A 17,941-nucleotide genomic window follows, 5' to 3' on the forward strand; every position below is an offset into this window, starting at 1 on the left:
GCGGCGCCGGCGTCCCGCAGCCGGGCGGAGGGCGGCGGCCGCTGGCGCAGGGCGGGCCCGGGCCGTTGTTGCGGGAGGCGATGCGGCGGGAGGGGCGGCGCCGGCGGCGGTCCCGGAGGGGCAGCGCCGTGCGGCGGCTGTGGCTGTTGTCAGCCCGCCGCCTCCCCCCCCCCCCCCCGCCGCCGCGGCCCCCTTCCCGCCGCCTCGCCCCCGCCTGCCCGTAACGCTCTTGTGCGAGCCGAGGCGGGGCCGCGGCGGCGGCTCCGTGATCCCCCGCACGCAGCGGGCTCGGCGGCCCTCCCTCCGCCTTCGTCCCGGCCGCCGCCGGCGGGCCCTGGGGGGGGGGGCGGCGGCGGCCCGGGGCCCGCGGCGGGGCGGGCGGGGGAACGGCGGTGTCGGCGGGCGCGCAGCCACCGTCCTTCGGTCTGTCAGGCCCCGGCCAGGCGCGGTGGCCGCTGCCCGGGTTGGGGAAGCGCGGCGGAGAGGCCGAGGCTGGGGTTTTTTTGGGTGGAAGAGGTGTGTGGCAGCATTCCGCTCGTGGGGCCCCGAAATGCTCGCTCTTGGCCCCGGTCCCGAGTTGCTCCTTCCAAAGCGGTGGGCTAGGGCGGCAGGGAGAGGAGAGGAGAGGAGCGGAGCTGCCGCGGCTGCAGGCTCACGCTTGTCGCCGGGCTTTCCGGTGACTGCCCGGCACTTGGCGTTCCTCGCCCGCACCGAAGCCTTGTGCTGGCCCCGTCCTGCCTGCGGAAGGTGCTGGGCGGGTGCTCTTCGCTGAGGCACTTGGGCACCGGTCTGCAGCGTGGTTTTACCTGTGATACGGGGTGATAACACCTTCCCTAATCGGAGCTTCCATTTTTCCTATTAGCCTCGGATTAATCTGTTAGATGCACTTGTAGCGTCTCTTCTCTTTACTCCTGGCCTTTCCCTTCCTCTCCTCATGTCCGTGTCCTAGACAGAAAAGGACGTAGATTTGGAGCCTGTGTTATGGTAGCTGTCTTCTATTTTAGCGATGCCGCCAGACCACAGACAACTTCACCTGCTTGGCTGCCTCGTTGTTTTGGAGACAGGAGAATCATCCTTGTTGTTTTCTCCAGTCTGCTAATGTTGGATCCTCTGGTCCTACTGTCTTTTCCAGTATTTTCTTTTGCCACTCTTTTGAGAACTCCTCCATCCAGTAGAGCAGTATACGCTCAAGTGACTTTCAGTTTCACTGTAAAAGCTGCCTGTTTGACAAATAGATAACCTCCCTAGTTATGAGAGTTGCAGTGGATTTTTTTTTGTTTTGTTTTGCAACTGTAAGGGCTAGAAATACTGTTTTAGTGAAATTCTGTTCCCTTACACAGCAGGGGAGAACTTTCTGCAGTAAAAATGAATGTTAAGCTCCAAAACATATCCAGAAAGTGATTATTGCCAGAACTGTCTATGGCTCGGACAACCTGAAGGCAAAACTGATTTCTTTGTTGAAGAAACCAGTAACAGTGTTTTTCAACACATGGAAACTGTTGAGGGCTTTGCAAATAATAATAATGAAAAAGCTAAAACCCATGATAGTTCATACACAACAGTAGTAGTATAGGAAGAGGAATGTAAACTAGAAGTGCTTAATATCGTAATCTCAAAATACAGAGTGATGGTAATTACCTGGAAAAATACAGTCCGTAATCCCCCCGCCTTTTTGCATATGTATGCCAAAATATTTGGTGGGGTGTTAAATAATGGACTGGAAATAAAATGTTGCGGAGGCACAGAGGCTTTTGATCGTGCAGCAAGATTGTGGTGTTGACCTCAGTGGGACTCCAGTGATGGCGTAGGGCTTTATCAGCGCAGAGCAGTTGCAGGATTAAGACCTTAACTTTTAAAAAAAGAGTTCTCCAGCTAAGATGATAGGTTGTTGCTAAAGTTGGGAACAAGCTTGGGCGAAAGTACTGTTTTATATGATATATAATTCTCTTAGATATGTTTTTAACAAACTTAAAAATCATTGGTTACAGAAAGACTAAAATGTTCTAGAGAATTCCTTTTTAGTAGATCCCTCAATGTATTTAACTTATTTTTTCTCTAAAAACAGCTAAGTAGCATAGCATTTCTAGCATTTTTATGCTAGAAGTAAGAATGCGAAGCAGATGAGGTTAATTTGATGTTGTCTGAGTGTTTATCGTGCGTGTAACTTAGTAACTGAGTATGTAATTCAGTGTGTGACTTGCATACTTAAAAAAATAATGCAGGTTGTAGTGACAGAGTGTGTTTTCTTCTGCAGCAAAGCCTGGTTGAGAGGTTCTTGCTCCTGCCCTTATGCCACAAGTCTTCTCTTCACTGTGCTTATAGAATAACTTGTGAGGGAGGCTGTGTTGTAATGCTGGGTTGCTTTCTCATTGCTCCCCTTGTGAAACACCAAGGTTTAAACTCCTCAGTATCTGTGAGCTGTCATACTGTTGTGGTTAGAGAAGCAGTCAACTTTGTTATGGGTATAAGTGGGCTGGGGAGAATGGTAGTTTCTTAAACTGCTTTTGTTTCCAAATAAAAACATCAGTGGAAAACTCCTGTAGGCTACGTATTCTTTTCCCTTAAAACAGCTATAAAGATTATTCTTTGTTAGAAGTTGTTGTTGACAGTTACTAACGCTTCTATTTTGTGGCAATAAAGTACTCTAGTTTTATGAAACTATATTAACATATGCTTATTGCTCATTTCACTGTTGCCTCAACTATAGAATTAACTTCCCTATAAAGGTAACAATCATTGTGTTAGAGCAGTGGTGAGTGCTTTTGTGTATTTGCATGCAGATTTAGGCAAGTATTCTTTACAAGTCTTACCTTTGCTTTCATGTCTAAAATGGGACAAACTCTGCATACTTTTCAGTGCATAATTAGAGACAAGTGATTGAAGAATGTTGCATGACTTTTTGTGGTGGTGTTTTGATTTTTAGCTCCTTGTTGCATTGTAAACGTGTTCTTGCACTGCTAATTTGAGGCATCGTAGATGCACAGCTTGTGACATATGCAAAATAAATTTGCTTAAAATGCACTCTTTTCTTCACAACAAAAATGCTGTCCTTGAATGTGCTGTTTCCACAGGGTGTTCAGCTGCTTTGTTTTCCAGTGATTCTCAAAAGTACTTCTCATTTTTAAAAATGCTTTTTTTATCTGAATGTTTGATTCTTGCAGCATTAGAGCTATTTAAAAAAGTATTTTTTACAGAGTAATTATTTCAATCTTCACTTCTTCCTAACTGAAAATGGTTGAACGCGTGCCTTCAAACTTGAGTGAACTTCCTCCCTAAAAATATTTAAATTAAGATCTTCTAGCAGATGACACTTCTAGGAAACTCTCTAAATGCGGGTTACTGCAGGGTTGGAAGTCATGCTAAACGTAGAAATAATTGGCTGTGATTAAACACATAACTGTGACTCAAGTTTTTTTGTTATAACTTACTGTATAGGGATGCTGAGAAAACAGGAAAAGACTGGGTAATTGGTGACGTATTTACTGCTCTCTTGCTTGGTTGAAGATCTTTGGATTCTAAATCTGTATCTTTTCTTCCCCTCTTCATCTTCAGTTATCCACTGTTCTCTCATCCCACTATTGGGTCATTTTGATCTTCTGGTTTTCATACTTGGGCTCCTGCCAAGTCCTGTTACTTTACACACCAACATCTTAGAAATCAGCTTTTCTGCCCCACCTGCAGAACTGAAAAATTGGTCCCTGTCCAATTCACAGTCCATCAAAGTTAAGTTTTCTTATCACACCTCTCTTTCTCTCCTCCAATCAATATGGTGTGCTGCCATATGACAATCTTTCTTTGCTTATTGCTCTGATCATGTTGTGCCAATGGTGTTATAACCACATATACACACTTTTGAATCCACATTTCCAGGTGAAGGTGAATTGACTGTGGCTAAAGTGCTGCATAATGTTGTTAACCATCTGTGGGCTTGTTCCCTGCTACATTCTTTTCTCTTTCTCATCTAATAAACTCGCATCACAAAAGTTCACAACCGTAATTTACAAGGTACTACAAATTCCATAGAATTTCACGCCTCACTTGAGACCAGATTCCTAATTTTTCAGCGTGAATGGTGTTTCAAATCAGTATATATCCAAATATTGTCAGGCTTTTCAGATTCTATTCTCAGACATGCTAAAGATATTTCTCTGAATGTTTTATTATTTAGATGTTAAATAATTAAAAATGACGTCTTGGCAAGTTTCATCATAGTGGAGGCTTATCTACAATGAATCTGCACCTTTGTTGCAGGTTTCTAATTGCTGAAGACAGATTTCTTTGGGAACTGCCATGAATGTGAAGGCGTGGAATATGGCATTGCTAAGCCTAAGTTAGGTTCAGCAAGGACTAAACGTTGTTTTTGTTTTGGTTTTTTCCCCTGTCATGTCACTTTCCTTGGTTTTTCGAAATCTCTTCTACATCTGGCTAATTTTGCTCAAGGAAGAGTAATGTAACTTGGATGAACACGAGGAAGGGAAATAGCAATGGAAAATTAGACCAATAAAAACCACTTAACCCAAATTTAATATCTCCACTGTACAAGCAATTATGCTGCCTGTTGTGTGCATTCAGTGAACACACTTTCCTTCAACATATATGTTGTATCGAGGCTTGAGTGACTAGGCATTCTAACTCATGGCCGGACAGTGAAACAGTTGAAAATGGAACTCTTTTTTTTTTTTTTTTTTAAATTAAAAGTGAACACATCCACTGATACATTAGTTTAAGAATATCTAAAATTTCTTAAATTTATTTAATGTCTCAGGTGGCATAGAGTTGAAAGCCTGTGATGCTGTTTTTTGGAGCACTGAGGGGCTTTTTTTATTTTGTTAGCAAGTAATTTGAATAATTGCCTAAAAGAGTTGCCGTGAGACTTTTTTTATTAGTGATGTAAGTATTTGTTAGTGATTTGCCCATGTCAGTGAAATGTTTTGAAGGAATTTCTACACCTTTGACCTTCTACGAGGGAGGCCTTCACATGGATCAAGACAACTTAACATCCCAGAAAATGAGAAATGTTAACAGAAAGGAAAAGTAACTTGAAAAACATGCATTGCATTTTATCTGTGTGTAAATTAAGATTGTATTCTTAACTGGTTCTTTGTTTTTGACTTTTTTTTTCCCCTTGATGTTAGACAAGGTGTCGATGTAATGTTAAAAGCGTACCCATTCTTTCCTACAACCACCCCAAAATTTCGTGCAACAAAGTCCATGCCCTCAGTCATCCAGGAAAAAAAGAGAGCATGTTTCTGGCTGCTTATTTATATCACAATACTTTATAATCAGTCATTTTAATTTAAAAATGTTTAGTTCTTTTGCCTGATTGAAGTTTTTTTTGGGGGGGTGGGGAATCTCTGTTTGGGTTTATTGGCATAATACTGTTTTTTCTGGTAGTCTGAAGCTATCTAATAATCCATAGTAATATGGAAATAATCTTGCAGATCTGTCCCTTACAAGTGATTACTGTGCTTGTGGGCATGTTAAAAAGAGGGCATCTTGTATGTTTTTCAGTAAAACTCCAAGCTTTTCTTTTAATGCTACTGTTTCTTTCATCCTGATGTAGTACTAAGAGCTATTAGTAAGCTTGGAAAGAAATGCGTAATGCTCGTGTTCTTTTGAATGATTGTTTCTGTGAATATACTACTTCAAAGTCATGTTTGTTAGTGTTATGATAACACTTTTTTTTAAGCAAAAATTTTTCTTAAGTATGTTACAAGATGAGGTTCATTTTATTAATGTTTTTAATTTAGATTTAAATTACCAAATTTTGGCAAGAACACAGTAAATTCTTTCGGAGCTTGAGACCAGTAAATTTTTGGAATGACATCTGTCCCGGACTGGTTGACTTGTGAGTTATGTTTTAAGACTTCAGAATACTGCAACATTGGACTTGAGCACAAAATAGTTTTAAATGCTTGCACTGTCAAAATCTAAAACAGATGGTCAGGCAAATATAACTTTAGAAATTCTTCCTTATTTCTGCTAGTATGACAACTTTGTGTCATTTTGTCCTAAGAGTCGGGGTCCTGTTTTGCTGATCTCTTGATCTTCCTCAGCTTTTGCATAGTACTGTGCCCGTTTTAATGAAACCACCTTCATAATAACAGACTGTTTGTGTGGTCTGCCTGCTGGTCTTGACAGCATTGGCTTTTCTGAAAACAGATCAGCAAAGTGATTGCCTGGAATCTGCTCAGTAAGGTGTAAGATGTGCAGCATCTGCCTTTTCTTTAAAGATCTGCTAAAGCTATTGAAGTAGTCTTGCCTCAAGCCTTCCTGTGAGGAGAGTTGCTCATCTGTCTGTCCTGTCCAGCTAAGTTTATCTTAACCTCTGCAACAGTTTTTAGTTACTACTGATGGTTGTCCCCACTTTGTATTGAACTCTTCAGTTTTGACATTCCATGCGATTTGTAAGTGAAGTTCAGCCCTCTCAAATGTAGAGGGATCAAGGTGTGTGCAGAGGTGAAGTCTCCTTCATCGGCACGCAGGCGGTGAAGTTTATTGCAGTTCTGTGTTCTTGCAGGCTGAACCCAACCTTAAAGTGACTTTCCTCTTTCATGTACTCCCAAAAGTTGCTTCACTCAGCTGCTGATACAGATTTAGATGAAATCAACATAACCATTTCGACAAATGTGAGTACATTATTGACGGCTTTGGTGACAAAGATATGCACTGTAGGACTATGAGCAAAGAACTAGCATCACCCCCAGAGAAGAAAATGGTTAACACCAACTTAGCAACATTGGCCTACGGTATGAGGGAGCAATACAGCTGTGGTTAAGTATGTCTAAATTAGTCATCTGCAGACTTTCAGATCCATGAAAATGAATAGAGTTCTTACCCATTATACCAAAATGGGCAGGTTGTTTTTGAAGGTGATAGTTATTAAGTAGGGAAGGAATGCTCCCATAAAGTAGAAGTGAAATTTTGGAGGGTGAGTTTGTATTTAACTGAATCTTGAGGCTGTATACTAGTTTGTTGTGTTGAACCTAGCTTTTGGTTCCCATGTGGCTTTACCTCTGCATGTTTTGAGTAGCATTTAGATGCTAATTTAATAATTTTTTTAAAAATTATTTTTTATTTTATTTTTAACTTCTGCCTCTCTGGGATTTTCATGGGATTCGATCTTTGTGTTTATTTTCTGGACCCTAAGATTAGTTCTGATGGACACTTACTTTCCTCAGCCTTTCTGTTGTCGTGTCTCTGAACGACAGACTCTCAACTGATTCCTTCCAGTTAGCCATATGCAACATTCCCTTTGAATAATGTATTATTGTGAATCCAAATCATAGTGTTAACAGACGTGCAGCTGAACGTTTGAGGCAGATACTCTTTAAATTATCAGCAAAGCACAAGAGGCTTGTATGTATGAGTGGTTTAAAAACCACTTGTTTGCAAACACCTACTTTCAGTTTCTTTAGCACAAAGAGCTTTGTATGTTTTGGGGTCAGTGTCCTTTATTGGATCTTGGGATGCTGATCCATCCCTTCTTGTTCAAAGTGCTTTCTTTGTGTTCATGGTTTACAGTGAAATCTTCCTATGCTCATTACTTAAATAAAATCTTACTAACTGAAGCGCTTTCTTTCCCATCTTTTTTTTCTTCCTCTCCCCACACAAAAAGACCCTGACCTTAAAAAGATCAGTTGATCGGCTGCTTAGAACCAACTAACTTCATGTTGCTTGAAAATCAAGATGTAGTTCTGCTCCAGTCCACTTTCCTCTTGAAAGTTGCTGGCTGATTTGCATGGGTCAGATGGAGACATCTGGAAACCGTTGCTTGTCACTTGAGTAATTTTAATCTCCTTGATTTTATCTTTTGTGATATAGAGCTGTATGTGCTTTGCATCATGCTTTAAGACCTCTGTACGATTTAAAAATATCACTGCTTTGCTGAAAAGTCATCTTCATAAGTGAAGTACTCTGCAGTGGTTATGGAGAAAGTAATCTGGGGAGAAACTGAACTATGTGGATGCTGAAGTAGTCCCATGGTAAATGGTTTTGGGATCTGCATGAGCATTTTGTTTATATAAAGCCATCAGCAGGAGGTGTTTGAGTAGCTGTTTTTAGTTTGTAGAGTAAGCTTGTGTGCTGGATTTTGTCATGTGGCAATGAGACATCCATTTTCTGATCTAGAAGCTAGTGTTGGTGTAAGTGTTGACTGCTAGTATTTTATGGTTTGGTTGGAAACTTGTTTGATCAACAGTCAGGATACCATCGGTGATGCAGGCAGTTCTTTGAAAGATAAGCACTTCAGGAATGCATTTGTTGCTAAATAAAAGGATAGGTTGTTTACTTGTTGCACGTCCATGGTGTCTTTTCAGACTTTAGCTCTTTTTTCCTTGCTCTCTGAGAGCCAACTGTCCAGTTTCCCAGGTTACATTCAACGGTGATATATTTCCACCTTCAAATGTAAGGACTGCTCTGTGAGCTCTTTTCCTGTTTTCATGGTGTTATTTGTGGAAAAGAAGCAGACCAGAGTGAGTTTTCAAAACATGCTCCAATTATGTCAAGTTGTCATTGCTGCAGCCTCTGCACCGAGTAACTCGAACTCTGCAGGCCCTGCTCCGCTCTTTTTGGCTTCAGCCCTTTGAAGCTTAGGAGTTGTGCTGATATAACTCTAATAAACAGAGTGTAATTTTCACTTCAAGCTGTAAGCTAGTGTGTTTGTGTATTAGCCTTTGCTTGTAAACACTTTATAATTTAATATCTGATTTGTTTGCAACACATTATCAGAGTCTTGAAACCCAGCAGTCTCCTCAGGGAGAGTCTTCTGTGCACGTTATCATTGGAAAGGATAATCAACCTATATATATTTAATTGTGAGTTATTTTCCTGCAGTATATAGCTTCCTTTTAAGATTTGAAAAATGTTTTTTTATTGGCATTTTATTAATAAAGAATTTCCTGTTGATTGTCTTGTGTTTTTTCAGCACTTAGAGATGGCATGAAATTAGAATGCCTTTTTGCAATATAAACTTTTGGCTTTTTTAGGGGATATGCTTATTTTCTGGCCTTCATTCAGAATCTGAGAGATTTCTTCCAGACAGAATTAAGATCCTGGCAGTTGGTCATCTTGGGACTGACTGCTGCAGGAGGGAAAGGACTTTCATGGGAGTTCAGTACCTTGCAGTTGCTGTGTTTCTCTATATTCAACCATGAGACTAAGAAAAATGCTTTTTGTTATCAACACAGAAAAAAATACCACAGAGTCAATACTGACTTCACTGTTTCAGGCTTGATCGCTTTTCTTAATTCACACCTAAAATTTGTTGTTGTCTCCCTTGTATAATAAGCAAATTTGAAAAGCAGACAATCTATGGGGGTATAATGTGATGCCCTGTAATTCCACAGTCATAGCTGAGATAGTGTATTTTTTTTTTTTTTTTATGAAGAGGGAGCATTATTCAGTAATTGAAGTACATGGCTGAGACGTGAGATCAAGCTTTTCCCCCTGGTTCTGCTGGGGACTCCGAGTATGGGTAATTTGCTTAACTTCTTATTTACTGATGAAAAAGATGACACTAATCAAAGACAGTCCAACAGTCAGCAAATCTCAGGAGTGTTTGCTGAATGAGAGCATCCTGAATGCTCAGAATTTGTAGACTATTAGTAGCTACTGTTTCCAATTTTTTTCTTTTTTTTTTTTTTTTTGGTCATTGCCTGTCAGTGTAAGCTTGATCACGTTATATGTACTTTGGCTGAAACAAAATTTCATGCTTTTTTTTGCACAGACTTCCACAGATGATCTCTGCCATAGAGCTCTTACACTCCGATTAAACACGTTGTGGGAAGAATGGGTAAAATAAATAAGTAATGTAATAGAATGGAGGCAGAATAAAATTTGTAAATGCTGAGAGGTGAATTTACTTACTGATACTCTAAGTAGAAAGATGGCAGGAGTAGATGAGAGAGGTGGCAGGCATGGAGGTCTGTAAAAAGGGGAAGTGGGTAGTGTGAAAGAAGAGGTTTGGAAGCCTGCGGTCACAGCAGTACAGAGGAGTTCCCCTGAAAACTAGAGGAGGTTCTTGGCCTTACCATAGGGCCCTGCGGTTGCTCTTCCAAGCTGGAAGCTTGACCTGTGTATTCTCTGCATGGTTTTTTTTTCCCCAAGGCACAAAAGGAAACCAGATGGCTACCTGTAGCTTCTAGAATATATACGTCTATCTGCATAATATACAATCTCAAGAAATCATAGAATCATAGAATCGTTTAGGTTGGAAAAGACCTTTAAGATCATCCAGTCCAACCATTAACCTACACTACCAAGTCCACTTGCTATTTTAGATCTTTCCTGAGTGGTTCTCAGCTGCTGCTTTTTGACCTCCCTTCTGCTCCCCAGAACCTTTATCTCTTCACTTCTGTTATAATCAGCTTTGCTTATTTTCCTGCCTTTTTTTTTAAAAAGTACGTTTATTTCAGAGATACTAATTTCTTGGTGATACCTAATGAGAATCTAACAAGTTGTTGAGGTTTTTGTTTGTTTGTTTCTATGCTTTGTTCACAGAACTGATATGCAATTAATTCCAAGTGGTCGGGGAAAACAATTCTAACCCCCCCTCCCCTTACTATCCTATATTGTCAGTGCCAGTCTGTTAATGGATTGATTTGTTTGCTTGTTTTCTTTTGGGGTACAATTTTTGCTCAGTAAGTAAACTTACGTACTGCTGCAAATGCCTGCTGTCTCAAATTAAAAAGTATGCATTAAAATGAGGAGTTTCCTCTAGCTGGAACTGTAGTATACAGTTAAAGCACAGGATATGTGTAATGTATGTGGTCTGTGAGGGGAGTATATGCTTTTTCTGGGATTTATCAGATACAGAAATAATTCTAAAAAAAAATTTTTTTTAAAAGAATTGTTCTTTTCCTTAATAATTTGGTAATATATTCTTATTGCGGTTCTATTTGGTATTTTGTCTTCAGACTGAAAAGCAGAATGTTTTGGGGGGTTATTTTGCTGTCTGAATGCAAGCCTCTGTTATATAGGATAACTAAATTCTGGACACAGGTAGTAGATAAGAAAAAACAAAAGCAAATCCCCTGATTGATAAGGGTAGTTGGGAGCACACTGTAAGCAGTCAGAGAAGCCTCTGCAGAAGTTAGCTCAGGCCTGGGCACAGGTGTGTTAGTGTTGGTAGTACTTAACAAACAAACAAAAAAACCAAAACCCACCAACACCCAACCAACCAAAAAAAAAAAAAAAGACCCCAAACAAAAAAACCCACTGATGCAACTTCAGTTAGGACAATCCTACAAAAGCTTCTTAATCTGATTTTTATGTTATTGCATTTTGGGTTAGATTTTAAAGGTATTCAAATTACCTATTTTTTTTTCCTTTCAAGTATAATTTTCCAAATAAATCTTCCTTGTTTAAAATAAGTAGTTCAATGAAGCAATCCATTGTTGAAATTTCAGTTATTTGTGGTTTATACTGTGTCTTTTAATGCAAGTGATTAATTTCTTCCATTTGTTTTCTAAAGTTTTGTTACTCATAAATGTTTCTTCAGAACTTTAAAAAAAGAATTATCAATGTTAAAAGAAACCTTCAATAAAATTGCAAGAAAAATGGCTGAACTGCACAGTGCTTCTGACTTTTTACATGCATGGGCATTTACATTTTATTTTGAAAAGTGAACAAAGATTCAAAGTGTTTTCATATAAAAACTCTTTGGCCTCAGTCTGCCCCAGCATAAGAATGCTGATTCTGTAGGAGTTTGTTGGCAAAAGAAGAAGATCCTTTTGTAAAGAAAAAGGAGAAACAGATCTTGAAAATAAAATACTGAGCAAGGATGCTGCAGCTTCCCATTTCTAACCTGCTTTTGTATATTTTTCAATAACTACTCACTTAGATCTTCTTAGAAATATGAAGCATATCTTGTTTGGTATGTAGAGTAATACCAGTTTCTTACTGACTATGTTTTCAGGAATATCAAAGGTGTGCATGAATTTGAGTTTTTCTAGGGAATAGATCTTTGCAAATGGTCTTCACTGTTTCAGAAGAGCATCTGTAACTGCTGGGAAAGTCTTGTTCAAAGTTCACTGGCTTAAGCATTGTTTGATCTATGACAGCTTAAATTCTAGTATGATGAGGGTTAGAGTATTAGAGAGGGTAAGGTAGCATGATTTCTCACAGTATTAGGAATATAGTCATGTATTTCACATGCTTTTGCATTGCAGAAGAGAAACAATGCCTCCAATTTTATTTATTTATTTGTTTATAGAAAATGGAATAATCAAATCAGACAAGGTATTTGAAGTAATGCTGGCTACAGACCGTTGCCACTATGCAAAATACAACCCTTATATGGATTCTCCGCAGTCTATAGGTAAGAGTATCTTGTAAAAATGATTGAAATTGTTCTAATTTGCATAACTGTGCCTTTGTCATATATATGTTAAGAATGCAAACATACTTTTTTAAATTTGGAAGCTTGTTTAGTTCTTCATCAGTTTACTCAATACCTTTTAACTAAGTTTCAATTTGTTATGGAATGCAATTGGCATACATAAAGCAGATAGATGTTCTTTAGTCAATATTAATACGTGTAAATATGTATTTATTTTTTAAACCACAGCAATTCATGGTGCAGCTGATGTTTAAATACCTAAAAATTATTTGTACCCGGTTTGTCAGAAACAGTCTCTCTCTCTTTACAGAAATGACTCAGTTGAGATCAATGTGGAGTTTCTTAAACCTTTACATGAGATCTTTTTAATATGAAAATAGGCTTTGAATGGGAAGATCTACTGATAGGACAATTGTTGAGGACAGTTGTTTCCCATCCAGATCCCAATTTTATCTTTCCAAGGCAGGAGAATGAATTACGTGAATGTACTAATTTCTTTCTTTTTTTCTTGACACACCCCCATTGTGGGTGGTGAGAACTATGAATTGTAATGGGATTTTATTATTTGTATAGGAAAACTCTTGGATTTTTTTCTTTAATAGTGGGTGGTGAGAATTATGAATTGTTTTGTGGTTTTATTAGTTGTATAGGAAAGTTCAAAAACCTTCTAAAATACATGCTCAAAAGATTATGTATCTCCACAGAAACAAATACAGGTGAGTGTTCCTCCGTGTTTTCTCATAGGTGTGTGCTGTTTGCAAAATAGATGAAGTTATTGTCTCCAGAAGTTCCATGCTTCCCACCACATCAAACTCAAACTAACAAATCCAGGTTTTTACATAAGGACTGAGTGAAAAAGGCGTTACGTTTTTCTGGGAGACATTACTCTTCTGATTTCAATATGCTTGATCGAGCTAAGGCAATATAGTGACAAAATGGAGATTGTAACTGAGATCAAGGATAGAACCTTTTTTTTTTTCCTGTCCAGATTCGACTGCACAGCTTTCAGATGATGTACCTTAACTCACTTCTGAAGTAGAGTACCTATGTAGCCATTGGGGGCGGGGGGGCAGGGGTAGTGCCCTGAATGAGGGTGACAATTGAGATGTTGCATTTGACAGTCAAGACAACAAATATCATAAGGTTGCCATCTGAACAAGGATCAACATGTTCTTCCATTCTCTTGTTTTACAGGTTTCCAAGCAACAATCAGTGCTCCACATATGGTAAGCTTTAAACTTATGTGATTAGTATAGGTGATTTTATAAACATCCAGATGCTTCTGAAATAACATATTTAACGAACAGTTGATTGCAGTGATGCTGTTGTGAACTGCTTAGTAGGAGGGCACAGAGAAGATTGAGCCAGACTTTTCTTGGAGAGGCACAGTGATAGGATGAGGGGTAGTGGACAAAAAAAAATGCAACATGGGAAATTCTGATTAGTTTCTAGGGTGAAAAGAAAAAATCACATTGAGGGTGGTTAAGCACTGGAACAGGTTTTGCAGACTGTGGAAATTCTGTTCTTTGATACACAAAGAAGCTGACTGGACAGGGCTCTAAGCAGCCAATTTAAATTGCCCCTTTGTTGAAAGAGGGTTGGACCACAGGACTTCCAGAGGTCCCTTCCAACCTAAATTACTCTGACTTTACAAGAATTACTCTGAATTACAAGAATTCAGGAGTGGATAACAGTGATTTCTATGGTGTGGTATTGCTGTAATGCCTTTAATTCTTTGGGCAGGGGGAAAAAAAAAAAATATTGTACTGAGATGCAGGTTTTTTGCCAAGTGGTTTGAGACCAGGGCATTCATGACTGAGCATTAAGAGGGGGTTTCAGTATATAAATCTAGCACAGACATAATTTTTCTGTGTTTCTTTATTTGAGATGAAGGATGAATAGAAGCATGTGTATTTTTTTGTCCTTGCAATGTTTGGAAAGTGTCAAAACATAGCAAGTTTGCTCCTCTTGGCTAAAAACTCCCTAGTTGGTTTAGAATTTACCTATCAATATAAAAAAAATCAGGAATTTTGTATAGAAATAGTAACGATTTTGTTCAAGGAAAGACAGAGAAAGTAGTACTGTGGCTGAGTGAGAAAATAAGTATCGATTATGTTTTCAAAATTTTAACTCGCCTGTTATCCTTGAATTATCCTATGTTTAGCACTAGTAGTATATGAAGTGCTAGAGCAAAAAGGGAATGTATCCTCTAAGCAAATGTTAACAATAAATGTTCTAACAATAAATGTTCTGATTACTTCTGTTTTCCGGGTGTGATGAATTAAGCCATAAGAGTGTGGTAATGGCTCTCTCTGAAACATTAAGGAACAAACTGGGTTTTTTTAGTGTGTGATCTAAGCTTAGTTTGTGTACTGGTCCACCACATAGGAAAGCAAAACTGCTCATGAAGTGTGTCTGTAGACTACTACATTTCATGTATGAGCCTGGCTGTCTGCCTTTGTTAAAGACAATCTCTTTTTCCTACTCTTTCATTCAGCAAGTGAGCAGGTAATACGAGAGGTAGTTTTAATAGCCATTTTCCCTGATGCTCCAAAGCTGCCTTCTTCCTAACTAGCCTCTGTCCCAGCATATTCCAGTGTATATAACATAATGATAAGCCAAATTCTTTATGGGCCATATACTGCTGGAACAGTAAGAACCACCAGACCTGAAGAGAATTAAATCGATTAAAGGTGTGTCTCCCAGTAACTGTATCTAAATTGAGTGTGTGCTAGAAGCTTGAATGGTCAGATGAGTTTATATCTATATATACTAAAAAAATATAAATATACACACACACACACAATTTGTTGAAGTCAATGAAATAGCAATGGTTATATCATGTAGTTAACTGCCCCCCCCACCTTTTTTTGTAATAGAAAATAATTCTGAAATTTCTTTACACAAATCCTCAGTGCGTTGCCCAAAATCACTGAAGAAATGAACGTATATTGGGTGAAATAGACACTTAAAATATTTTGAAATTTTCTGTTTCTGTCGTCTTCTCATAGCATGCATATGCTCTTGAACTTCTGTCTGATCAGTTACATGAAGGAGCCAAAGCACTTGATGTAGGATCTGGAAGTGGAATCCTTACAGCATGCTTTTCGCGAATGGTGAGATATTTAATCACTTGACCATCAGAACTGCTTGAACTGCAGCATAAGTCTGAATTAAAGGGGAAGGAAAAAGCATCTTTCATACAGTGGGCTGATGTAGATTATACAGAAAATAATTTCCTCTCCTGGGTGTGATTAGTACCCATTTCTTACTCTAGCTGAGACTAGATGGTTGAGTTAAAGGGTCCAGTAAATCATGCTGTGGTGAAGAAACTGCCTAGAGAGGAAGTTTTTTTTTCTTGATTACATTTTAGTGGTTGCTTTATAGCTTGAAGGAAGGAGATGTTTGTCTTGTCCAGCCCAATCTTTGCAATATCTTGTGTGGCTATGAATGTTCTCGTTGTGGTCAATTGTCATGTCTTCCTGCAGTGATGAGAGCTTAGTGAGACCTGAAAGAATCCTATTTACATAGGAAAATATATTGCATGTATATAAATTATCTTTGAATTTAATTTCTTTTTTCTTGTTACTATATTGCGTGAGCATCAGTATAAGTATCCATTTAATCTTTTCTAAGTTAGATATTAATTTATATTCTTTTTACATCTTTTTTAAGTAATGGAATCTCTGGATTGTTCAACCTGCATGTAAGGAATTCTCTCTGGTTCCACCCTATCTTGCATCAGGAAAAAAAGATGAAGAAGTTTGTTTTATGATGGCTGTAACTACAGTACTGTTAGACTAATTTATGTAGTAGAATATAATCAGTTCTTCCTTCTCCATTCCAGGACTTTATCATTGCTTTATAACTAGCAGAGACCTTAATTAAAATGCTAATAAGTGGGGTTTGGGGTTTTTTTTGTCTTTGTGAGAAATTAATTTGGAATATGGTGATGCATATGATAAATTCTCATATGGGTGTTTTTGCTACTTAGCTTTCTGTTTTCAAGCACTGATCTGTTGAGTCTGCAATCAATTCTGGTTTCCTGTGTTAAGAATTAGATAAGAATGTTTAGGACTGGGCAATGCACTAGCAAAAGTATTTAGTTTTTTTATGTGCTAGCTGTCATATTTTTAAAAAAAAGTAGTTGAAATAAGTTAACCAAACTGCAGTTTAGAGGAAGTCTTAAATGTCACTTATTCAACTTTCTACCTATTAGTTTTGGTCTAACTTTGTAGTCAATAATCAAGTGTTAGTAGCATGCGTGGGAAAGCCAAACCTACAAGTGTTAAAACTTTTGTCAAAGTTAAGTGTATTTCTCACTAAAGTTACAAATGCATAGATGAATAGCCATTTTAGATAAGATGTGGTAAGATGTGGTAGTGCACTTTTTTCTTTTGAAACAGCTACATAAGAATAGCTGAAAATGTCCAGAGAGAAGTCAGAATTACCACAGAAAGGAAATCTCTTTTCAAATTTGCTGAAGTTAATCACACAGTCTTTTTATTGCTATATAAATGTCATGTTCCTCTTCTGAATCCTCCTTGGTGGTATGCTGTGGAATGCCTTACAGACGTGTTTTGTGAAATATTAGATAAATGCTTTTGTTCTGTTTGATAGCAATATTACTGTGCAATATGGACCTTGCTTCATCCACTTGAATGAATGTGGATAAGACAGTATGTACTGCTCTGCCTTTCTTTCTCTGTAAAGTTCTTTCTAACAGTAACAAAAGCTTGGAAGAACTGTATTATAGGGAATGATAGTAAAACGTTTTGCTATCAAAATTCAAGTGGGGTCATGTGGATGTTGCTTCTCAGTCTACTTGAGATCTAGAATGAATAGCTCGCATTTGTGGCCCTAGTACCAATGTGTACTGAGTGCACATTGATGTTGTGACAGCTTTACTCCTATGATGATAATCTAATTTGTGGTACTTCTAGGAAAGCTTTATGTTTACTTAGACTAGTAAAGCATCTTACGATTTTTGTTTGGGTTTTCATGTTAAACTGCTGTGATAAAGTTACCTACATAGCATACAAACTTATTTAAGTTTATTCACTTTTAAAGGTTGCTGGCAAATTCAATTCTAGGTTTCATCCTATAAGTACTAGAACTATAAAAAGTGGAGTATACTTTTATTCCAAACAGACCACGGAGATCCTCCAAAATTGTGCCATTTTGCTGTTGTCTTGATTGCACACACTTCAGAGTTCCAGGGTAATAGATAGAGGTAATTGATGAGGACTCAGAAATAGCATAATGGACTGTGACATGCAGCAGGAGGTTCTTTTACTTTATATCAGGCTATTTCATGATGTGACCATTTTGCTAAATTTTAATTTCTGTGATGTTACCCTCTGTTGGACTACACTGGATCTTTTGCCACCTTCTGGTACAACCAACTGCCAGGCATTCCTCCAAATAGCAACCTGTCATAGCAAAAACTTGCCATGTGTCTTGCTCTGCGTCAGAGGCTAGGCTGGTGGTCTTCCACTTGAAAAAGAAGAGATAACACTGCTCTTTGGATGTTTTTAACATAGGACTTGTCCATAATAAAAAAAAACAATCCCCATGATATTGATAATCAGTGATTAATTT

At 38.5% G+C, this 17,941-nt stretch overlaps 1 protein-coding gene across 3 annotated transcripts in view; it reads left to right on the top strand.

Moving 5' to 3' along the window:
• Window positions 1-17,941, top strand: part of PCMT1 (protein-L-isoaspartate (D-aspartate) O-methyltransferase) — a 35,789-nt gene that overhangs the window by 497 nt on the left and 17,351 nt on the right. For 2 of the 3 annotated variants that reach the window (XM_075706609.1, XM_075706608.1), the window contains exons 2-4: window positions 12,215-12,319; window positions 13,535-13,566; window positions 15,352-15,456. In XM_075706609.1, coding sequence (XP_075562724.1) covers window positions 12,215-12,319; window positions 13,535-13,566; window positions 15,352-15,456 — 242 coding nt within the window. Of the gene's footprint in view, window positions 1-1,346; window positions 1,470-12,214; window positions 12,320-13,534; window positions 13,567-15,351; window positions 15,457-17,941 lie in introns of those variants that run through there. The other variant, XM_075706610.1, reaches the window with a different exon arrangement.

Source organism: Pelecanus crispus, chromosome 3, assembly GCF_030463565.1.
Source record: "Pelecanus crispus isolate bPelCri1 chromosome 3, bPelCri1.pri, whole genome shotgun sequence".
Lineage (NCBI taxonomy): Eukaryota > Metazoa > Chordata > Aves > Pelecaniformes > Pelecanidae > Pelecanus > Pelecanus crispus.